We start from the raw sequence: 24,521 nt of genomic DNA on the forward strand, positions 1-24,521 counted from the left end.
TGGAATCCCGACTACCCGTGCGAGGGTCGAGACAACAAGGGGGGGGGCTCCATCAGTCTCTCGATGGCACCACCAATCAACGCGAGAGAAGAGGAAGGTATTCCTTCCTAAGGCCTATGAAGCAAGTTGTCAAATTGGGAAGCTTGAAACGCCAACCAAAGGGTCAGCAGACCTAGGTTCAAAGCTGTGCTACCGTCATGCAAAGAAGGCCTAGGCCGTACGTAGTGCAACAGGGCTCAGCTATATGGCTCAATTTGACACCATGGGTGAATTGAACTTAACCTAGTAACAAAGGATGAATGTCTATGATCTTCACCGGCCCACCAAAGTGACTCATCTGTAAGACATCTTTGAGTTGTCCTTGTGCTAGGTGGGTACTTGACAATCTTGCATACCAGAGTAGAGGCCTCTAATGATGCAACAATCATAGCGAGAAGCTGAAGGTCCACTTCTGTAAAGGATAAACAAGTAACAGCGGCCTCGGTTGTGGATGATGGAGTGGCTGCCATGGAGTCCTCCTAGGGGTGAAGAGGAGAAAAAGCCACAACTCATCAAGAGAAGAACTAACCCCAAGAACTGAGAAATATGCTTGAAGATAGAGGGGGCGAAGGAAATGGGGGAGAGGCTTTGGGCTAAGGCAACGGAGGAGAGGCAACGGGAGGGGGGAGGAGGGAAAGAGAAAAAGAAGAAAAAACAAAAAAAAAAGGGGGGGGGGGCGGGCGGGGGGGCTCAAGATAGGGCTGGAAAGGGGAGAGGCGGGGCACAAATGGGAAGGAAAGGGGGGAGGCGAAGGAGGGAGAGCAGGGAGAGCAGGGAGAGCGAGAGAGGAAAGGGGGGGTGCACGCAGGTGGAGAGAGGCGAGAGGGGGGATGCGCGCAGGCAGAGAGGGTGAGGGAAGGGCTGGTGGAGAGGGGATAGAGGCAGCTGAAACTACAATTTGGGGGGGGGGGGGGGAGCACATATGCAAGCGGAGAGAGGAAGGCGGGAAAGGCGCAGAGATGAGGGGGGCTGGCACAGCTGCTCTCTGCGAAGGTAGGAGAGGGGGCGAAGAACAAAGAGGGAGCAAAGAATAGGGGAGGCAGGAGCTGGGGGCATAAGGAGACAAATGCGTATGCAGCAGACCACACTCAGGGGGGAGCTCAGGGGCATGCTACGATCAAATAATGGTTCCTTGTATCAATGTTTATAGTAGTAGCGGTTTTAATTTCTAGCCCTTTTGTTAAAAGCGATGCTATAACTGCTACTAACATTGTGTTTTTTTGGGCAAATATTGATCAAATGGTATTCACCCCATAGGTGATTTTTTTAACTATTTTTTTATATTTTTGGAATTTAATCACCTAAAAATCTTTTAAAATTCATAAAAATAGTAGATTGTCGCCAAAACTTTTAAAATAGGCCTATGTAATTCTTTTGTATTAGATTGTGTATATGGTAGGGCTCTAGTTTATATGACCTCAAAAAGGGCATATTCGCCCAATTTGGCTACAGATTTTCAAGGGGGTCCTCCTTTAAAAAAATGTTGCTAAGTGCCCAATATGTTGTAGTGCAAGGTAAAACATGCACCAAGGGCATGGTACCAAGGCTATATATATATATATATATTGATTTTAAAGAAGTGCATCTGATGCTAATCTTTATGTTCTTAGAAAGGATGGCAAGTATGTGATATTTGTCTGTGATGTGGATGACTTAATTATCACACAGGTGACCATGAAGATTCGATCCACCAGTAAACACGAGAGAGGCTCTAAGTTTGAGATGACAGATGGGGCTTATTCACTATTATTTGGGAATTGAGGTTTGGCAAGAACCAAGCAAAATCTTCCTCTCCGCAAAAATATGCTTAGGAGATTTGGAGGCATTTTGGATGAAAATGTTAAACCTATAGGTGCACATGTGGAGTTAAATGCTAAACTTTCTGTAGAAGATTCTTCACCTTTCATTAGTATCAGGTTATATAGAAAGTTGGTTGTTTAATTTTCTTGTGCATCACTAGACTATACATTTTCTATGCAATTGGTGTGTTGAGGAGGTTCTTTAACAAACCAAGAGAGAGTCATTAGAGTACAACAATGTGTGTGTTTCAATAAGTCAATGGTTAACCCAGGGGGGGCTCTTTTAACACTTCACGTTCGTTTTCCTAGCGAAGTCTGGTTTGAATAGGTATGTTAGAGGTACTATTACGTATGGCATTATGTACAAGTCATGTGACTCCTTAGTGGGGTATTGTGACTCATATTGGGCTAGAGATTGTGCCACTAGGAAATCAATTTCTTGATATTTCTTCGCGCAAGGATCTGGTATGTTCTCATGGATCAACAAAAGAAGCAACCCACAAGGGAACTTTCTTCAACTGAAGCAAAGTACAAGGCTGCCTATTTGCTACATGTGAAGCAATAGGAAGATTATAGTAGACATTGGAGTTCCAATAAGGGTGATGAGAACTTTACGATACAACAATTAGAGTTGCATGAACATTTCTAAAGATGGAGAAATCAACATTCCCAAGAGAGTAAAGAAGGGTACAAAAGGCGGAAAAGGTTCTTGGAGCACACTATAGAAGATGATATGGGCTTGTAGCTCGACTTGGATGCTCGGTGATATTTTATATGACTATAAAAGATCCTTGAGAATGATAGATTTGATTTAGAGAAATTGCTAATACATCACACCCTAATCTATAATGCCCATGGTGAAAAGTTCCTTTCCTCTTTAGGTGGTTCATGAGAAAATTTATATATACATATATTTGAAGAGTGTACGCACTGAAAATAGGTGCCTCTAGGGTAGATTCGAAAATCGAGTACCTCCACTTTGAGAGGCATGAGTGCCATGCTTGATTTTTGACGGGCACCCTTGTCCTTCCAAATTGATGGGTTTGGTGAAAAATAGCAATTTTTTTAATAAATTTTTATGGGCATTTTAAAAATCTGCAAGTATTTTACGACCAAAATGCTCAAGAAGAACGGGCATGAGGCCTGTCAAAAAGCAAGTGCTATCGCCTTCAATAGCCTGCGCACATGTCTCCGATCGGTGGGCTCCGTTTGGCAAAAGAGTGATCGATCGAACCTCACTGGACGGAGTGGTATCTCACACATGATCTCCAAAAAGTCCGACTCGTGGGCAAAGAACCTGATGGACATCGCTGGCCGCTCGCACATGAAAGTCCAACCAGTCAACCGCTGCACATGTAAACATGCAAAAACAAAGTAATCAAGCTTGAGGGGAATCGAACCCCTAAGTAGCCATGGTAGGCCACTCTATGACCAAGAGGCTCCCCTACCCACCCCCCCATAGTTAGTAAAAGTTAAAAAGAGAGCAAATGATCAAAAAAATAAAAAATTACCTCATTTGTCTTTGTATCTCCCTTCTCAATCGCAAACAAAAATGATGAAACAAGGCGGCACGCAACTTCCATCCAAGTACTCGTTGTCTCCCCATGTCAACACTATTGCCACCACCACCATTTGGATGAGGATCATCTTGTTCCTGTGGTTCTACCTCACTACTCATTTGCACAAAGTTATGTAACACACAACAAGCACCAACCACTTTTGGGGCAAAATGCAATGTGACATTCAACTCTCTCAATATGCGCCACCTGTTCTTTAAAATTCCAAAGGCATTTTCAACTCACTCTACCTTTGGACAAACGCCTATCAAAATCTATTTTGGCCTCAAGCATTTGTCCTGCAACTTGCCTAAATGGGAAACTAGTGGGCTTATACCGAGTCAGCAATATAAGGTCGTATAATTTGCCCATACAAGTTTACTGTTGGAGTGTCCAATACCTCACCCTCTTCAAACTTTTGTAAAGTGAGCACCCCTGAAAATGTGTAGAGTCATGCATACCACCGGGAGCACTACACACAACACCCCAAAACATCTTACAAGCATCTACAATCCCTTGAAGCACAATGCTCGGAAAATCATGTCGACTCGTGTACTGAGCCGGAAAACACTCTTGTGGTGGCTTTCGTTGTAACTTGATGTGTATCCCATCTAAGGCACCACACATATTTGGCAAAGACATGATTTCCTCAAACTCATTGTTAGATACCCGTAACGCCGCTACGGGCGCTACCACAGGAGGGGACGGCCTCTGGCTCACCACCCAGCCATAGAGGAAGAATGAGGATTGCCCCTCATCCCCCAGGCTATATAGTGTGTGGCCTGCCGTCCACACTAGCCTGGCCGCCCATGACTCCATATGGGCGTCCTCTCCCATTGAACCCCGGACATGGCCATCCGGTCTGCCGTCGGTCTCACAGGCGTTACAGCCTACGTGACATTACCCCCCCTTAAGAAGAGTTTTCGTCCTCGAAAACAAACTCGGGAAACCTTTTGGAAATTGCACTATGGCGTTTCCAGGTAGCTACCTCCTCATCCCTATCTGTCCATTTAACAAGTACCTCCTGGTACACTTTATGTCGGGTTTGTCTATCACGATACTGTAAAATCTTTTCAGGTTCATGTGGTATCTTTGGTGGCTCTATCAAGTCCACCAAAATATTTGGAGAAACTGCGTTCTCTAACCCGTGAACTGATTTCTTCAGTTTACTAACATGGAAGACAGGATAGACTTGAGAACTCTCCGATAACTCAAGTTTATATGCTACGTCCCCAATCTTCTTAAGGATTTTAAAAGGACCACATATCTCGGAGAAAGTTTATCACACTTTCCCGTTTTCATGGTTTCTGACTACGCAGGAACCTTGAGGAATACAAAGTCACCTTCTGCAAAGGTCACCTTTCTACGTCCTTTATCCGCATAAGTTTTAGCGCGATCCTGAGCGCTACGAATGCTCTCACGTGCGGCTCTGAGCATATCATTCATATCTTCAAGGAAATCCTTGACAGATTGAATCTTCTCCTTTTCTAGGCCTACAGCCATTGGAGATCTCGGCTGGAATCCATACATTAACATGAATGGTGTAAATCCAGTCGCTGAGTGTTTGGAGCTATTATAGGCAAACTCCAATAAGGGCAAGTACTCTTCCCAATTAGATTGCTTCTTAACATAAGAACGCAACATATCCTCTAGAATTTGGTTAACTCTTTCAGTTTGACCATCAGACTCCGGATGATCTGCCGTACTCATACTCAGAGTAGTATCCAACTTTTTGAAGACTTCCCTCCAAAAATGACTGTTGAACTTTCTATCTCTATCCGACACTATATCTGCGGGCAGGCCATATAGCTTGTAGAGATGTTCAATAAAGAGTTTTGCCAACTCTGGCGTTTTAACACTAGAATTTGGTTAACTCTTTCAGTTTGACCATCAGACTCCGGATGATCTGCCGTACTCATACTCAGAGTAGTATCCAACTTTTTGAAGACTTCCCTCCAAAAATGACTGTTGAACTTTCTATCTCTATCCGACACTATATCTGCGGGCAGGCCATATAGCTTGTAGAGATGTTCAATAAAGAGTTTTGCCAACTCTGGCGTTTTAACAGTTTTCTTCGTGGCGATAAACTTTGCCATTTTAGTTAACCTGTCCACTACCACCCAGACCGAGTCATTCCCTCGACTCGTCTTGGGTAAACCGGTAATGAAATCCATGGAAATGCTTTCCCATTTCCCTCGAGGAATCTCCAGCGGGGATGGAGTAGTCCTCCAACCTTAAGACGTTCATGTTTATTGACCTGGCACTTACTGCATTTCAGCACATAAGTCTGGACGTCCTTAAACAAACTAGGCCAATAAAACTGTCTTTTTACTAGTGCATAGGTCTTCTGAATCCCAGGATGACCCGCACTTGGACTATCATGACTTTCTTTAAGAATTTGGGCCCGAAAGTCACCAATAGTTGGTACACATATTCTACCCTTGTAGAGTAAGTACCCGTCGTCTCGTCACTGGAGTAATTAGCATATTTCTCCCCCCGACGAAGTTTATCACTCCCCTTTGAAGCCGTGGCAGTCAAAGGTGATGAAGGGCCTACGTCAGAGCTCTTCTCCAAACTATACCCAGAAGACACGGCTAGTCTCTCCGGACTAACTCTCGCTTCCGTTCCCATTTTGCACCTTCGGCCAGTCTCTCTGGACTAGCATTACGTGCCAACGAGGGAGGTGGTCGCGTCTGTGAAGAAGTGCGTATGCGTACAGCGCACCAGACCTCTGTAAAAGATAGATCGTGCTCACATAAACCACGTAGGGACTCCAAGAAATCATTCTTGAAGACTGTGAAACTAAGTTCATTAATCTGTGGCATGCGACTAAGTGCATCTGCCACCACATTATACTTACCTTTCTGGTAACGTATCTGAAGGTCAAACTCCTGTAGAATCTCCGTCCACCGAGCTTTTCTACCCTTCAATTCATTTTGACTTGAAAGCCATTTCAGACTTTCATGGTCCGTCCGGACCTCAAAAGTAGCACCATATAAATAGTGTCTCCACTTTTTCAATGCATGAACTATCGCTAGTAACTCTCGCTCGTAAGCCGAGTAGTTACGTTGCGCACGATCTAATTTTTTACTCTCAAATGCAATTGGGCGTCCCCTTTGCATAAGTACAGCCCCAATGGCCTCATTACTAGCGTCTGTTTCCAAAACAAACGGCTCATTTGGATTGACAATAGTCAAAATAGGTGCAGCTGCTACGGTTACCTTGAGCTTATCAAAGCTTTTCTGTTGGGCTTCCCCCCAACTAATGTTTTTAGTTTTTGACCATATAACTGGTCAATGAACGGGACTGCGATCTTCGCGTAGTCCTTCACATATTGTCGGTAGAACCCGACATGCCAAGAAAAATCTGTAGTTCCTCGAGATTCTTTGGCGCTGGCCATTTAAGAATAGCCTCTACTTTTTCTGGCTCCATCCGCATACCATCAGCGGATATAATATGGCCAAGGTAGTGAATTTCTGTTTCAAAAAATTCACATTTGCTCTTCTTTGCAAATAGTTTGTGCTTTCACAACAACTCGAACACTAGACGCAAATGCTCTATGTGTTCTTTCTGTGTCTTACTGTACACAAGAATATTATCTAGGAAAACTACTACGAATTTTTCCAGATATGGACGTAAAATGTTGTCCATCAACGTCATAAACGTCGCTGGAACATTGGTTAGCCCAAATGGCATAACCAAAAACTAAAAATGCCCGAAACGGGTCCTAAATGCTGTCTTCGCAACATCTTCTTGTTTAATTCTAACCTAATGATATCCTGATCTCAGGTCTATTTTTGTGAAGTATCTAGATCCATAGAGTTGATCAAACAACTCATCCATGCGTGGCATTGGATATTTGTTCTTAATCGTTATCTGATTAAGAGCCCTATAGTCTATGCACATCCGCATAGATCCGTCTTTCTTCTTTACCAGAAGAATAGGCGATGCCCACGGACTTGAACTAGGCCGAATAAAGCCTTTGTTCAAATATTCCGTCAATTGTTTTTCCACCTCATGTGCCTCGGAGTGGCTTAATCTATAAGCAGGTTTGCTTATAGGTTTTGATCCTGGCATAACTTCGATGCCATGGTCTACTTCTCTAGATGAAATTCCTCTAATAAATTCATTAAAGTATCTACGTACTTTTTCTTTAATGTCTCATTCACCTTGGATTTTTTCTTGTTTGAATTACATGCATGCCAAACAGGGTTTTCAAACAGTGGGTCTCATCCAAGGCTATTTTGTTTTTCTTGTTTGTCTACGCAAACATCATTTACAGTTTCATCTACGGAAACAGAATTCAAAAGAGGGTAACAAGCATATACCTCTGCTATCTGGTCTCTGCGGACCGCTGTACACAGCTCCATGGAGGAAATAAGTGGTGTGGCAGGGATAGTACGGTCGCCCTGCAGGGTAATGACTCTACCTCCATGCTCAAAACATAGCGTATTATGTAAGTAAGTCCGAGCTAGACTAGGGCCCAAGCCATACAGCCACTCCCTGCCTAGATATACGTCTGCTCTGGCTAAGTGCACGACCTGAAAGTCAAGCGGAGCCTCGTAGTCCTGCATAGATAATGGGACACCCAATACTACGGTATTCCATACCGTTTTGTCATATCCGTTGGCTAGGCCAACAGTATACTCATGATCACTCCGGGGGTCTCAGTCAACCCCAACTTCTTGACTAACGAGTAGTTCAAGAAGTTGTGGCTAGCTCCACCGTCAATAAAAACTGTGACTCTACGGCCACCTATGGTGCCATACATGCGCACCATGTCATGTGGACCTACAGTAGGCTGCCACATCGCTGGTGTCACTGAACAAGCGTGATGCTCATCACAATGACACACTGTCACCTCTCTGAACTCTGCGGAACTGAGAGGGAGTCTTTGCACTGTATGCAACTGCCTAGAAGATTTACCATCTTTTTTGGGCTCGTTGCCACTCGTGCTGGCTTTAGGCTTTGGACACTCAGCCTTCGTGTGCCCTACTTCATTGCAATTAAAGCATCGATTTTCCTTTCGCGCTTTAATATACTACTCTTTCTTTTGGATTTCGCTGTCTCTTTTCTTCTTGGATGGTCGCGGTTTTTTAGACCAATGACCACCCTGTCCTTCATGGTCCGTCCTATCCCCTTGTTTATCACTGCGGAACCCTTTTCTTTTGAGGCCTGACCTCCTCTTTTCACTACCCTCGGCCCTGCTAGAACCACCACGCGCACTACGGCGCTTGATGTCATCAAATATCTGCGCATACTTAATTGCCTCTGCTAAGTCTTTAGGCTGTAAGGGCTCTACGTACTCAAGGTAATCATCTTTGAGGCCTCTCTTAAAGCCTCGCAATGTCTGGAATGCATCGATTCCCTTTAGCTTGAGTACTATCTCCCTATAGTCTGAGATGTACTGAGTTAGGGATTTGTTCTCCATCGAGCACTCGTCCCATAACTCCCAGCTTCTCTCTGCCTCATTAACAGGCAAAAATTCTTTTCGAAACATCGTTTCAAATTCCGTCCAAGTGGCAGGGCGAGTTGTCAAACTCATCCACCACTTGTACGCTTTGCCGGTTAATGAGAGGCTAGCATCTACGGGCTGTATACGGCCAGGCTGCTATCGCAGCGCGTGCAAATCTGACCACTTCGCTAGAAACATATTGACCGAGTCCTTGTTTCTCTCCTTCTCCTCGCCACCAAAACTAGGCGGCTTTAAGTCTTTTAATAACGACGAAGTTGTCGCTACGGACGGCCCGGCGCATCGGCCTATACTCCAGCAACCACTGGCGAGGCTACGCTCACCCGTGCCGTAGGAGCTCGGCTACCACGAGGAGTTGGAGTACTAGCCGAGGCGGCTATCAGTGCATCTAACCATGTGGAGATGCTCTGTAGCATCGTGACTAGATCAGCCTGGACTTTACCCATATTGTTCAGTTTGGCATTAAGATATTTAAACAGTCCACTAGAGAGCTCCGTCTCTGTCAGGACGTCGATAGGGTCCAATAGGTCATAATCATCGTCGTCGTACTCCAAGAGGTCCTCCTCAGTCCCCTTGGCGACGTCGGTGTTCATGTCCTCTGGCTCATCGGCCAGAAAGGGGTCATCTACTAATGCGACCGCGTGGGCTCGCTGGGTTCTAAGGCGGGGTCAATAGACGAGGAGGGCGCTGGCGGATCACGCGTGATCGACGAGCGCACTCCGGACCGGACAACGGTCGGGCGTGTACGGCCTGACAATTCGGTCGGGGTCAAACCCGCGACCGAGGACAAGAGACCTGAAAAACCTAGAGAAGTAGAAGGCGGTGGGGACACACTACGCCTAGCAGACATCTTTAATTCTTGCAAAAAACAATGCGAGAACTCGAAAATTACAAAAAAAGAACGCTAATAAAATGAGCAGTGGTGGAGAGAGAATAGTCACCCCCCTTTACGGTCGCATGTCAATTTGTGTTGCGCTGCGAGCCTCCAGACAGCGCCGCTTCTCCGGGATGCTCCGATCCGAGAGAAAAAATGCCTGCAACTCATAACAAAAATAAATTTTGCTCGGGAGGCTGTGCCTGAAACAGTCGGATTATCCCTCCCCAGCCGAGAGAGAGGATCCGTGTGAATTTACTTTCATTTTTAATTTTATTAAAAATGAATAATGAATATATATATATATATATATATATTTGTTGTTGGCGGTTCGCCGGCTGGCTGCTGGTTTTTTTAGGTGGCCGTCGTTTGGCTGGCCGCCGCCAGCTGTGTGCTGGGCAGGCTGGCCGCCCGCTCGTCAGGGCAGGCCGCCCGTTGTTGTGGGCTGGGCAGGCCGCCTGTTGGGCTAGCCGCCTGAGGGCCACCCGCTGTGCTGGCCGCCTAAGGGCTGGCCGACCTAGGCTCTTCGCAGCCGGGAGGAGGTCAAACCTACAGCCACTACAGAGTCGGCCAACTTCTGTGCAACAGTCAACAGCCGGTCATCATAGCAAAACGGCAGCCATTAAAAAAACAAAAACAAAAACGAGGCAGCAAGTCGCTCCCAGGCTCTTCGCCCCCCCCTCAAACGAGGCATCATTGCTCCAGCAAGTCATGGGGCTGGTCTTCGCCCCCCCCACACAGTAGAGAGACGGAGCTTCAACGCAGGTCGTGGGGCTGGTCTTCGCCCCCCCACCAAATGAAAATTTGCTTCGCAGACAAGCTTCCTCTCTCTACCAAACGAAAATTTACTTCGCACACAAGCTTCAACGCAGAAAAAAAAAACGAGATGCTTACCTGCAATTCGCTTGTTGTGTGTGATGGGGAGAGAGAGAGAGAGAGAGAGAGTTCTTCCCTTCAAAAATGTCTTCCTTTCAATTCTGGCCGCCTCCCTCCACACACTCCATTGTGGAGATAAGGATGAGAAGATGAATGGTTGAAAACCATTCGGTCCCCCGGTCACGGGCGCGGACTCTGACGACCCAATCGAACCGACGCTCTGATACCAGTGTTAGATACCCGTAACGCTGCTACGGGCGCTACCACAGGAGGGGACGGCCTCTGGCTCACCACCCAGCCATAGAGGAAGAATGAGGATTGCCCCTCATCCCCTAGGCTATATAGTGTGTGGCCTGCCGTCCACACTAGCCTGGCCGCCCATGACTCCGCATGGGCGTCCTCTCCCACTGAACCCCGGACATGGCCATCCGGCCTGCCGTCGGTCACACAGGCGTTACAGCCTACGTGACACTCATAAATAATTTTAACCAAGCGATTTCCTGTAGGCACCACTATTCCATGTCTTGCAAACATTGTTGGCAGGCACAAAATATGGATGATGATGCCCATATATTTATGAATGGTGGACTCCCCAATCCCAAATAAATGTGAAATTGATGTACTAGAATGACCATGCGCTAGTCTCCAAAGAACATTTGCTAATACAAGGTCAGTAGGTATAGGATCACCATGCACGATGTTCTCACTATGTGTGGATGGCAAATGGGGTTCATTCGTTTTACGCAAAACATGGAATAAGTCATATGACATTCGATATCGTGGGAAACACCACCATTCTTGAGGACCGTACCTCCACCCCTCCTTTTCTAGGAATTCAATGATTACACTTTGCATCATAAAGGCACATAAAATAAGCATTAAAGTGCCTACTGGAATACAATTACGTTGCATTTCAACTATAGTCTAACAAGGAGGAGAATTAAGCATCAACAATAAACCAAAAATCACAAGAGGATGCATGGATTGATGCGTACCTTTGATCAATCTACTATGTTACCTTTTGGGGTGAGTGACTCCAAATGTCTGCGCACAAGTCATAAAGATTTCTCAAATAACTAAGACACATAACAAGAATACAAAAGTAACACATCAATACCATGATTAAATCCTTACCATTCTTTGCCTAATTAATCTTTGCAATTTCCACTTGCGTGTTTAAATAGGTTATTTGCCTCTTTGTCTCCTCTTCTTGTCTTATCTGAAATAGTATCTCTTCATGAATCATCCAACTGCTTCAATCTCGCCTAGTTTATTTGACACTACTTTCATCGCCATCTCCATCAATCGACTAAGAATGTTTATTGAGGATTTCTTCAATTTCTTCACTTTTTGGCCTTTCACACCATCATGGACGATGCTGCCTTTTTTGCTTTTCACTCCAGCTTGATTTGTTTGCTGCTTTAATGCCTCCGTTCATAACTGGATCCTCCTCCTCCTCATTTAGTATCTCTACGTCTACCCTAGTATCAACTCCTGTCTCTGCCACTCCATCGGTGTCGAAAGAATTCATCAAGCCAGTGCATTTTAAAGTACTTCCCCACAATGTATCACATTTCTCATAAAAAGGCCATGATGATGGCTCAGCCCCTGTGGAATTCTGCTTTACCTTTTCTTTCTTATAAGCTTTCTTCAAGGTGTCTATTCTATTTTTGACTTGGTCTTGGCTTGATGAGCCACTTGTATCTTTGTTCAGCTTGTTTGTGACTTTCCAATCCTTCGCTCGAAAGTTTCCTTTGTTGATGTGTGTCTAGACCTCATTATAATGATGTAATAAAGTGTACGTTGTGCTATTAGACCATACAATTCCTGTAACCTTAGCCTTCTTTGATGGGGGTCCATCCTTTAGAGATTGAGTTGGGTTGGATGGAGCACTTGAGGTCACTCTAGATTGAGTCCCAACATTTGGAGTGGATCTCGGTGGCCGAGATGGCAAGGCTATGAGACTAGTAATTGGGGCTATGGGTGAACTATGTCGAGAAGCAACAGAGTTGCATAGATGCAAACTCAGTCGGACTTAAAGGCTTACTTTCAGTAGGAAGTCCTCTCCATGGTGTTGTCAACATAGACATTAAAGTGTTCGGCCATGGGTGGTCAGAAAGAGGGATATTCTCCTCACAATCATTCTCATATGGAGAGCTAGTTTTAGTGTTAAACATAGCCCATGTAGGTACCTCCTTGCCTTGTTGAGATGACATGCTTCTGCATACATTATCACATAACTTACGCTTACATGCTTATGTAATAAAGCCAGGAGGTTATGCATTGGTTGTTCGTTGGACGCTTGAGCAATAGGTAAAGTTCATCAAGGTGACGGTCGGCTGAAGGCGATTAAAATATATTTTAACCGATTTTTTAGTGTCGTTGGGTCGGTCGCCTTCACTTCATGTAAGAGAAATTTTACTTGCGTTACTAAATAACTAGTATCCCCGGTCCTGACTTCATGGTGGGCGCTGCCGGCGCCCATAGTGTGAAACGTTCTCTGCCAGTGTTCTTGCTGGTCTTAGGTGCAGCCGAGGCCAAAACGTTGTTCATTACTTTGCACGTTGTTTTTGCTAGTCTTAGGTGCAGCCTAGGGCAAAACGTTGCTCCAAGTATTGAATGATGCAGCCACCTTATCAACAGGCCAGTGATCAGCATCAGTGGGCGATGATGCAACAGCCAATGCAGCAGGAGCAGCACACGCCTTACCACATGCCGCAGACTCACGAAGAGGTCAGGACCTTGTGGATCGGAGACCTGCAATACTGGATGGACGAGAGCTATCTTCAAAGCTGTTTTTCTCCAACAGGAGAGGTAAAAAAGCCTCACCATTTTGTTCTTCAGAAAAAATAAATTTGCACATTAATTTGTATTTACTCGAATATGCCATCATGGGTCTCAGCGTCATAACGCATCAAAAGATGAATGCCATCAGGGGTTGCACCATCTTGCCTTATGGGTCTCAGATGGATGCCATCATGTGTCACCTTCTCTGCAGGATACGCTCAAAGATGCATGGCATCATGTGTATAATTATCTTAACACATACTCAAAACATATACACTACCAACACATCCAAAGATTGATGTGATCACATCCAACTATCATGGTTCTCAACATCTCATCACCTAAGGATGCCATCATGTTTCAAGTTTTGAACATACCTTGTACATTCTTGCATGCTTTCTCTTCCACTTTGTTTCAATTGTGACATATGAACATTCAAAGGTGTAGTGTGTTTGTTCTTTTTTTGTTGACTTTTATTCACTATCTCACAAACTTAGAACTATCATTTTAGTCTACTATGCAACCTTGGAGCCAAGAATAATAACAATCTAACCTACTCCTAAACCTAGATTCTAGACATAAGTTGTGTATTCTTGTTGAGAGTCATTTTTCACTAAAAACATCAGCACCTCCACATGCCTTTTATTAGCTCAATCCGTATGATGCTAATGGTCCTAATGGTCTCAGTGTCTCACAATGTGGCTTGCATCTAGCATGTGAGAATTCATTTAATCTTTTACCATATGTTGATGATCATAATGGTCTCATATCAAGCATGTCAGTGTGTCAGTTTTTAGATTTTATTTCACCATGACGTTAGTGGAGATGTTGTAGTATCTAGTCCATACTGTGCATGATGGACTTGATGGTTTATTGTCTTGTGGATGATTACCATGAGGTTATAAATTGCACTTTCTTATAAGGTGAATTTGGGCATGTTCCTGGATTCATCTAGGTATATCCTATTATATGCTTGTGAAAAAAGGTTTATTTGTAGAAAGCATTTCTTGCATGTACATGGGTGTAAAGTTTATTGTAACCTTAATTCCCATTCACATCTTGAAAGAAGGTTAATCCAATTGGTCACGATAAAAAACTGTAACTATAGTCATCTTTTACTAGGAGAATGACGCCAAACTTATTACCTAAAAGCTAATACACATTTCTAGTAACAATCCCCCCCGCCCCCCCAATAGAATTGTAGATGTAGAGAGTGACATCAAGTCACAAATTGAATCAAGCTTAAAGCTTTTCGGAAAGCTTCAAACTTGTCTCTTTGTGAAGATGTCTGCCATGTTGTCATGAGTTGGACAATGATGAGGTTGATGTTGCATGCATGAAGTCTCTCTTTCACATATTGATTGTTGCATGCACAGAAGCGTTGCCGTACTGATCCACAGCCCTAAGCCTGATTAAGAACATTGATGTTGAATTAAGATGATTAAGATAGAGGAGAGAGAAGAAGAGAAAGATTGGGTGTCAGGGTTTTCTTTTATTCATATGGTACAAAAAGGTTGCTTTGATGCTTGTACATGACTTAGGCCTATGGTCAGCCCCATAGGAGTGACCTTGGCTCCTTTCCACATGACTTGTACTCATGTTAATGAAGAACTACTGAAAATACTTGATGAATGAATGATGAACTTCATGCTTATATATATGTTGAGGTTACTGGTCGGCTAGTTGCAGAAGCTGTCGGCCCACTTTGGACAAATAAAATGCATTCTTGTATTAAATTCTTGCGCTGACTTCATGATTTGCCCACATTGCTAGACCATTGTGTGGATGTTGTCGGCTGGCTGCTAGGTACTTCCATGGGCTGCCGACTGTTGGCTGAGAGCCTGGACGGTTGTCAACAGGAGCCCTAACCCCCATGATGATGGTAATGCCGATGAGGATTCTGATGCTGTAGATGATGTGATTGCTGATCATGATGGTGATGCTGCGAATGCTGATGATGCCCTAATTAGGGAGTAATGATGTTCATGTTGAAGATTAGCCATGGCATAAGCATACACGTGACATTCCCTTCTGCTAAACTTGATGATGGGGTGGACACTTTGTCATCCTGCCTCCTTGGACTTCTACCGACTTTGACTTCTACTTAACTGATTGATGTTTTTGTCTGAATACCTTCACTCTTGATCTCCACTTCCAAGTCTTGCTGAAGAACTAAGCATCTGGTCACTGTTATTCCCATGCCTGCTTTCCCTTAACCTTGACACAATGTTGGGTCACTTGCCGGAACTGATCATGCTTGTTGCTAGGCCTTTGGAAATGATATGAGAGCTTAATGATGTACTAGTTATGCGGACATACTCTTGAGGAATGCTTCCTCTAGCTTCGCCTATTGTAGACCACTTCTCTTGCGACCTTGCTTTGCATCCTTTTTGTTGGTACTGTGCACCTTCCTTGGGACATTACTTAGTGGGCTGAGCCTAAATGCTCCGATACCAATGTTGCATGCGCGGAAAGCTTGATTAAGAAAATTGATGTTGAATTAAGATGATTAAGACAGAGGAGAGAGAGATTGGGTGTCAGGGTTTTCTTTTATTCATATGGTACAAAAAGGTTTCTTTGATGCTTGTACATGACTTAGGCCTATGGTCCCCCTCATAGGGGTGACCTTGGCCTCTTTCTACATGACTTGTACTAATGTTAATGATGAACTACTGAAAATACTTGATGAATGCATGAATGATGAACTTCATGCTTATATATATATGTTGAGGCTGTTTGTCAACTAGCTGCAGAAACTGTCGGCTCACTTTGGACAAATAAAATGCTTACTTTATGTATTAAATTCCTGCACTGACTTCATGATCTGCCCAAACATGCTGGCCTTCCACAGGGTGTTGCGGCTTGCTGCCTGGGACCACATACTGGTTGTTGATTGCTATCAGGCTGGCTACCGACATGGTTCCATGCCCTCACGTGATGACGTTGATGATGCTACTGATGCTTGATGCTGACTTAATCAAGGATTAATGATGTTCATGTTGAAGATTAAGCCATGGCATGGGCGTGCACGTGACACTGTTAATGAACCTCTATGTGCTTTGTCCGTGCATTTTTTTTCAACGGCAATAGCACTTTGACTATTTGTGAGAATAGGTAGTGCCCACTTTGTCTATTCTCCATGTTTGCTAATAACCTGCTCAACTATTCTACCATGGTTGAGAAGACTGCTCTGAACTCAGCTTCACATGAGGATGTAGCCACAATGGGTTGTTTCTTGCTAAGTCAAGAAATAGGCGAGTTGCCCAACTAAAAACAATTTCCACTAGTGGATTGTCAAGTATCAAAATCGCTAGCCCAATCTGAATCATTGTATCCATACATTGAATAGCACCTCCTTTCGCATAAAACAATCCAAGTGACCGAGAGCCTTGGAGGTACTTGAAAATCCTCTTCACAGCTTTCCAATGTGAAGTGCATGGGCTGTGCATAAACTTGTTCAATAGGGAAACACCATAAGATATATTGGTTTGGTGTTGCATAGTTAAATTATGCATCCAGAAGTTTGACCACAAAGAGTAGCATTGTTACATGCACAGAAGCTCCAGGGCTTATTTCAGCCCTAAGCACTGCATAGGAACACTTGATGCAAGAACAATCAACATAGACAGAGAATAGAGAGAGCGAGAGATGGCCGTGTATTTAGTATATTCATATGGTACAATAAGGTATATCTTCTGTGGGCTTTGGCCTTCGCAAAAAGGAAACTTAATACCTAAATCTAGACCTGCCCCACCTTGGGGGGAGATGAATAGATTGAAACTTTTGGAACACATAATTGTGAGAATATGCGAATATGAAGCGGAAGCAAGTAGAGATCAAACAAGAGAAAGTAAACAACCAAGAATTGAAATATTGAATTGAATTATGAATCAACCATCTCCATGCCTTATATACATATCTGTAGAGCATAAATATTTGGATAAAAAGTCGACATAAAATGGGCTGGAAATGACATGTCCAACACCTCCTCTCAGCTCCAACATGGGGGTCCGACTCCCATACAGGTAAGGTGTAAGCCCAGCGGGGTGTCCAGTGACAGACTCAACCATGTGTCCAAGAGATAAAGATATAGAGAGAGTGGTAGTTCTTTAGGTGCCATCGTCAGCCAGGTGATAGGTGGAAATATTAATGCTGCTGTTTAGTTGCGCTGTCAAGGCTGGCTGCAAAGGCTAGGCAGTAGGCAGGGGTGGCCCAAGTCAGGTGGAAGAGATGGCTGCAAACAGTGCTGGCTGCAGGAATATGGCAAGACAGCAGCGCACAATGGCTCAGGCTGCAGCGCTCTGTACAGGCAGCAGTAGGGTAGGCGGCAGCAATGATGATGGCCAGGCAGCAGGTACGAGGATGGTGCTGGCCAGATGTTGGGCGATGCTGGCGCTTAGCTGACTGGCTGCTTGGCTGAAAGTGGCAACCCACTGAAACGCAGGTAACAGAGGCAGCGTAGACAAATCAGCAATAAGGGCAAGCATGGGTGCTGCTGGCTGGCACTTCAGGAGGCACAACCAGGTGCTGGGCGGCGCTTAGCAACAAGTGTGTAACATGTGGAAGCTTTGGGGGAGATCGGTAACTTCAATGCTCAGAAATCAGCACACTTTTCGCGACCGACGAAAATAATGCACAAAACTGAATATAGATGTGCAGAAAATAGAAAGAAGAAAGAAAGAAAGATATATTAACGTCCTGTCGAGGCCAAAGCTGACCTATAGGACAGATCAGAATACATCTTTGGTTACAATCCACTTCGGGGTATCGGTTAAAGAAAAGTGCATGTGGGATCAAAAAGAAACTAACTTCAAAGCTCTCATGACTCATGAGAGTTACATGTTACAATGGTAAAATCACCATGTGCTTAATGTGATTAGATATGTATAAGTATCAAGTTCATGTCCTTCAAAAGGAGGGTGGACCTTTAAAATCTTTGATGATAGCTTTTCCTCCTCTATAGACCGCCCACTTCCCTTGTTTCCTTGCTTCTCTGACTTTGGCCAGTTCCCCCGCTCTATTCTTTAGTTGTAGTGGGGTCAACTCATCAGAAATCCACACCGAGGTACCTTGCAATGATTTAGTCTGCTTCATTACCTTGATCTTATCAATCATATCATAGTATCGAACCCTAGCCTGTTTCCCTTTAATTTGAATGTCAGTTGGGTCACCAAGGTCTATAAAAGGTACCACTTTAGTGAGTCGTTCCTTTATGATATCTACATCCAAGATGTATCCCTCTAGCTGTTCATCTGTGTTGGTACCTACTGACCAATCTTCTGGCAAGCCCCCAATTCGAACAAAAGTTTCCAGGCTTTTGACCCTTTCATTTTCTTTCAGGACTGACAGTACTTCACTGACAAAGTTCTCTGATTTTACCTGAGGTTTTGTGCTTTCTTGTTGTGTTTCCTGTATTTTTTGGGTTGCTTCTTGGGCTGCTTCCTGAATCTCCTGCTTGTTCTTGATGTCCTGCAATTGAGCTTCGAGGCCAGCAATCCTTGTTTCTTGACTGGCAATCTTTGTTTCCTTGTGTGTCAGCTCAGTTTTGAGGGTGGAGACCTCCTGCTGCAATTTCTTCAGTTCTCCCATGATGAAGATCTCCCATGGGGATTGAGGTTTGATAAGGGGTGGAAGGGGGGGTGGGTTCGAGGCCATGGTTGCAAATGACTTCAGTTTAGGGGCCATGTTGTATCACGGGGGTGCTGAAAATAGCCCACAGGGAGCCCCCCCCCTCCCCCTCAGGGGGGTACTGAATTTAAACCCTACTCAAGAGAGGGTAAGGGCGAGCAGAGGAGCAGAGGAGGGGGCTGCTACTACAGCGGGAGGGGCAGGCCCTGCTGCAGCGGCGACGGGAGAGAGAGAGAGAGAGAGGAAGTGACGGGGAGGAAGCGGCGACGGGAGGGGCAGGCCCTGCTGCAGCGGCGACGGGAGAGAGAGAGAGAGAGAGGAAGTGACGGGGAGAGAGAGAGAGAGAGAGAGGAAGTGACGGGGAGAGAAGCGGCGACGGGAGGGGCAGGCCCTGCTGCAGCGGCGACGGGAGAGAGAGAGAGAGAGAGAGAGAGAGAGAGAGAGAGAGAGAGAGAGAGAGAGAGAGAGTGGCGGGAGGGGGCTACGAGGAGAGAGAGAGAGAGAGAGAGAGAGAGAGAGAGAAAGAAAGAAAGAAAGAAAGATTTTATTAACGTCTTCCAAAAGACCGAACTCGGCCTATGAGACAAATCGGAGTACCTGTATGGGGTATCCTCTGTCATCCCAACAAAATGAAAAAGTACTGAACAAAAAAAAGCTGAATCTGGGTGTGCGGGGGATGGAGCTCTACTACTAGGAGAAAAATGCAAAGCTATATGCATGGAGTATACAATCATGATATGCAACCTAGCTAGCTCCATCCTGTACCATACTGGGGGTATAGAATGGTATACATCAGTGAAGGGGGTGTCCACAGCTCCCTGAAGAACATGCCTGGGTGTGCTCTGAAGCGAGCCAGTCGCTCCGCACCCTCTCTGTGAAACTGAGCTCTGATCTCTGTCATCTCTCTCTGGTATAGGCGTGGTGTCCGAAAGCCAGGTGCCCTCTGTCTCCTGCGGGCTCTAAGTGTCTCTGCTCTCTGGAGAGTAATTCCCTGCCGTGTAGGGGCTGGGAGGGGGATGGATCTCTGAAAAAATGCAGTAATCTGTGTCTGTCTCCCCCCCTCTGGAGCTGTCTGAGCCTGTAATAATGTCTCTCTGTGGCGCTGTATGTCTAGAATGTATCTCCCCAGTATGCGCTGGTCTGCTGCCTCAAAGATCTGGCGTAGGGAACGTGGCTCTCTGAATAGAATGGGATATCTCTCTCTGATGGCTGTATATGCTCTGCATCTGCATACATAATGCTCCTCACTCTCCACCTCCTCTCTGCACAATCTGCATACCCTCTCCTCTCGGGGGATCCGTGCTGCTCTGCCAGTCTCAATCTCCAATCGGTGTGATGAAACTCTGAGTTGACCAATAGCCACTCGGGAGCCGTGTGATAAAAAGCCCTCCATGTATCTAGGCCTCTCTATAAATCCATCATCAGTGATACTCATGAAGTGATCTCTGTAGTATAGCATCTTCGGTGGAAGAGGCTGTGTAGGCGATATCCATGTCTCTCGTGTATAGAGCTGCCATAGATCCTGTCTCAATACTCTGTTCCTCTCACTATGAGAGAGACGGATATGTGGTGCATCCCTATCATACTGGAATGGTGGTAGATGATCCATGTCTAGGCCATGCTGTGAGAACCAATGTGTGACCTGTGCATACCATGATCCTCTGTCTCCTGCCTCAGCCAGCTGTCTAGATGCCTCAAAAGCTCTGTATGACAATCTGTCCTGTGGCATCTCTCTGAATCTGTCTAGCAGGCATATAGTCTGAAATATGGCCTCTACCATCATAGGAGGCGCAGCAAACTCTGCTCGGATAATGTCATGAGGTACTGACGGTTTGCTGCGTATCATGCGTGCCATCATGAGGGCCTGTGGTCTCTCTATCTGTGTCCACCAATGGGTAGCAAGGCCTGGCGCCCATACCGCTGCTCCATACATCAATGCCGGTGTGACTAATGTGTCAAATAGCCACCCCTTCGTCCGGGGCTCCTGAAAATGCGCCTGGTGGCATTGTCTCTCTAGCATAGCCAATGCTGCATATCCCCGTGTCAATCTAGCTCTGGCTGCTGAACCCATGGTGAAGCGTGTGGCTGCTGCAGAGAAGGTAACCCCTAGGTACACGTATGATGTCACCACCTCCACCTGGCATCCTGCGAGAGTAAATGTCAGCTGACTCCTGCCCTGTCTCGATGTATGAAAGACCATAACCTTGGTTTTCCCAAGGTTCACAGTAAGACCCCTCTGTGTGCAAAAATCATGGAGTGCATGTAAATGCTGCTGTAGACCACCTGGAGACTCAGACACTAATACAATATCATCAGCATAGAGCATAATATGTACTGAGGTACCTGCTAAATCAACTCCATCTCCGCCTCCCCGTGTAATGAAGTCAGCCACCTCATCAATGTATAACCCAAATAGCGTGGGGGAAAGTGGGCATCCCTGCTTCACACCAATGGTGCTAGCAATAGTCTCGGACATGCCTCCTGGACATCTGACTCGCCCAAAAACCTGCTCATATAATGCATAGATGCCCCATGTCATATCTGCTGGTATGCCAAGAGACTGCAGGCGCTGAAAGAGCCTCTCTCGTGGTACTGTGTCAAATGCCTTGCGGAAATCCACGAAGCAGCAATAGAGCTTTCTCTTCCTCACTCTGGCCTGATCAATCATACATCTCAAAGTGAATACATGGTCGGTGGTAGAGAAAGCTCTCCTGAAGCCTGCCTGCCCTGATGAGCGTAAACCTGCTCGCTCAGCATATAAGCTAAGCTCCTGCTCCAGCACTGCACCATACAGTTTGGCCAGCACGTGGCCAACCATAACCGTCCTGTAGTTGCTCGGATCGAGCATATCCCCTGTTTTGTGAATCGGCACAATGGTATGCATCGTCCACTCTGCAGGCAAACCCTCTGCTAGTGCCCTGTTAAACAGGTGTGCAAGAAAAGGAGCTAAAGAATCTACTGCATATATGAGATGCTCACCCTGCAGGCCCATATGGTCGGCGGCCCGTCCATGCTGTAGGCGGCGGATAGCTTCCTGTACCATCGAGTGGGTAAAGAAGCTAGCTGTGGTAGGTCGAGGCTCCTGTGGCTGAGGTATAGGTGGCTGCTGTGGGGCATGGTATAGTCCCTCTGCATATGTGTGCCATGTCTGTGGGTCTGCAATAGGTGTCGGGGTCCGGGGCTCTCTAAAGTGCCGCCATGAGACAGGGCTATCTCTACTCATGAAGAAATGAAAGATCTCTAGCTCCTGTATCTCTGCGAAGGCCCGCCTTTTGCGGCGAGTAAGTCTCCTCATCTCTCTCCTCGACTCCTGCTCTGTGATGGCTCCCAAGGCTCTCTGTATGCGCAGCCGTGAGTATAGGGCTCTGCACTCGTCATCATACCATCTGTTCTGGGGCATAGTCCCAGGTCTCGCAGGCTCTCCTGAGTGTACACGATGTGGGAAGCTCTGTAATGCAGCCGTGTGTAGGAGTGATGCGAGCTGGGCTGTAATGGTATCCATAGGTGCCAGGGGATCCATGAGTAGGAGCCCATCCTCTACTCTGCCAGTGTATATGTCTGCCATGTCATGTGTGAAGTAGATGGTAGTGTGTGGCGTCGGTATGTGGGGGGCCAGTGATACTGGTGATCCGGCTAGTGAAAATGCCAAGTATGTATGATCTGCCCCAATAGGACGAGGTGGAATGGAGAATGAGGTGACAAGCTGTGATGCCTCCAAAGACCCCATAATGTAGTCTACCACCGTGCCTCCGGTCCGTGTATGACCCCCATGTGGAAAGCATGTCAGCCCTCCTGATCCCGGCCACTGTAGCATCCCGTTATAAATAACGAGACGATGCCTGGCTCCCAACTCTAGTAAGTGGTCCCCATAATGTCCTCTATCTGGTCCAGTGTCCTCTGATGCCCGACTAGCCCCTATCTCCTCTGGATCCACAGGGTGGAGGATCTCCATGTCATCATAGTCATACACCTCACACTGTCTGCTCTGTGTGTGGGCATTGAAGTCGCCCGTAAGAAATACTTCCCCTAGTGTAGAATAATGCATAATCTCCTCTGACAGACAAGTGTATGGCGAGGCTCCTGTCTCCTCCTCCTGTGGCATGTCCTCTGTAATGACATAGGATGATCCTAATGGAGAAAAGTAACATAAAGCTATGTATATAATCCTGTCCTGTGAGAGCTGTAAGCTGATCCACATGTATCTAGCCTCTGGATCCTGTGCTACCACTCTCAGTCTCCCCTGTAGCTCCCGTCTGAATAGGACTGCTACTCCCCCCGACCCTCTCGAGGTACCCTGGCGTGTGGTCCTCCTGTATGCTGACTCCCACTGGAATCCCTCTACTCGAGGTAGCCCTCTCTCTGGGCTCTGATGTGTCTCTGTCAGAAGTATGATGTCTCTCCCCACCATAACATGCTCCAGTCGTCCAGGCTGCACCCATAGTGAACCATTACAGTTCCATACTGCCATGTGTATCTCTGTCAGTGGCCTGGTCTGTGTCCCATAGACCCCAAACCGCTAATCCATGGGCCGGCCATCAATGATGACCCGACCATCTCGATAGAAGGCCTTCTTGCCTTCTCTCCTCGCGTGTAAGACTCGTGGCATGCAAGTCCTCCTATGCTCAAGCTGCATCCTCGTGAGATCATCATCCAAGAAAATAGGAGCTCCCTCTAAACCCCGTAGTACGACCCTCTTCCTCATGAAGGTGACCCTCTCCATCTCTCCTGCAAACTGCAGGATGAGGGCTCGCTTGCGTGTTGAGTCTTTCCCGGCTCTCCACGCTTTGGTGAAGGGGAGAGGGTGCTCTTCCTTGTAGCCGAGCTTCATGCATAGAAGCTGTCCATCTTTCTCGGGGGTGGAGTCGGGTGTCTCGGCTATACCTGTGACTCGAATGTTGAGGCGGCGAGCATGCCTCATCTTCTCCTCCTCAATGGTGGTGTGAATGATTTGGTGTTCTTCCCTTTGAGTCTCCTCCCTCACTTCTTTTCGGATGTTCTTCTTCACCACCTCGACCCATCCTGATTGCTTGGCTTCGAGCTTTCCCTCCATGTCCTTGGTGATCTCCTTGGAGATCTCTTCTTTGATGGCCGTGAGAGTGTTGTCATTGATCTCCCCTTCTTCCTTCTCAGCATTCTTGATGGCTACCATTTCCACTTTCAATGCACTCACCTCCTCCTTGAGTGCTGTGTTCTCTTGTTCGAGGTTTGTGACCCGTGCTTCGAGAGCTATGATGTGCCGATGTAGTTTGTTTTCCACCTCATTGAGGTTGGAATCGGCTGTCTTCTTGTTCTCCTTGATTAGTGCCTTCATTGCCATCTCGAGGGAGAAGAGGACATAGTATTGGGTCCCGAATACCCTCTGTAGGGCCCCCACCACGAATGCTGTATTTGCTTTTATTAGAACGATGCAAATCTGAAAATAAAAGACTGAACCTAAACCTTCTTGGCTGAGGAGAAATCCTCTGCCCTTGACCTTTAATCCTTCACCC

General features: G+C 46.1%; 2 protein-coding genes across 4 annotated transcripts in view; one reads left to right on the top strand and one right to left on the bottom strand.

Moving 5' to 3' along the window:
- The first annotated feature begins 13,069 nt into the window (after window positions 1–13,069).
- The window catches only part of LOC147612933 (polyadenylate-binding protein RBP47B'-like), a 54,939-nt gene continuing 43,487 nt past the window's right edge, over window positions 13,070–24,521 (top strand). For 2 of the 3 annotated variants that reach the window (XR_015263330.1, XM_086782208.1), the window contains exon 1: window positions 13,070–13,431. Coding sequence is in view for 1 of the 3 variants with exons in the window: in XM_086782208.1 (XP_086638334.1) it covers window positions 13,237–13,431 (195 nt within the window). In the remaining 2 variants the exon portion in view is untranslated. The remainder of the gene's footprint in view (window positions 13,432–24,521) is intronic. The other variant, XM_086782209.1, reaches the window with a different exon arrangement.
- Window positions 18,165–19,539, bottom strand: LOC147612934 (uncharacterized). Its single transcript, XM_086782210.1, has one exon. It carries the CDS (start codon window positions 19,087–19,089, stop codon window positions 18,313–18,315), a length of 777 nt encoding a protein of 258 aa, XP_086638336.1. The 5' UTR covers window positions 19,090–19,539; the 3' UTR covers window positions 18,165–18,312.

This window comes from Cibotium barometz, chromosome 44, assembly GCF_041138505.1.
Source record: "Cibotium barometz isolate CiBa-2024 chromosome 44, ASM4113850v1, whole genome shotgun sequence".
NCBI classification, from domain to species: Eukaryota; Viridiplantae; Streptophyta; class Polypodiopsida; order Cyatheales; family Cibotiaceae; genus Cibotium; species Cibotium barometz.

Excerpts from the sequence above, each read along its gene's own strand:
- LOC147612934 (XM_086782210.1), bottom strand. The coding sequence starts at position 19,089 with ATGGCCCCTAAACTGAAGTCATTTGCAACCATGGCCTCGAACCCACCC.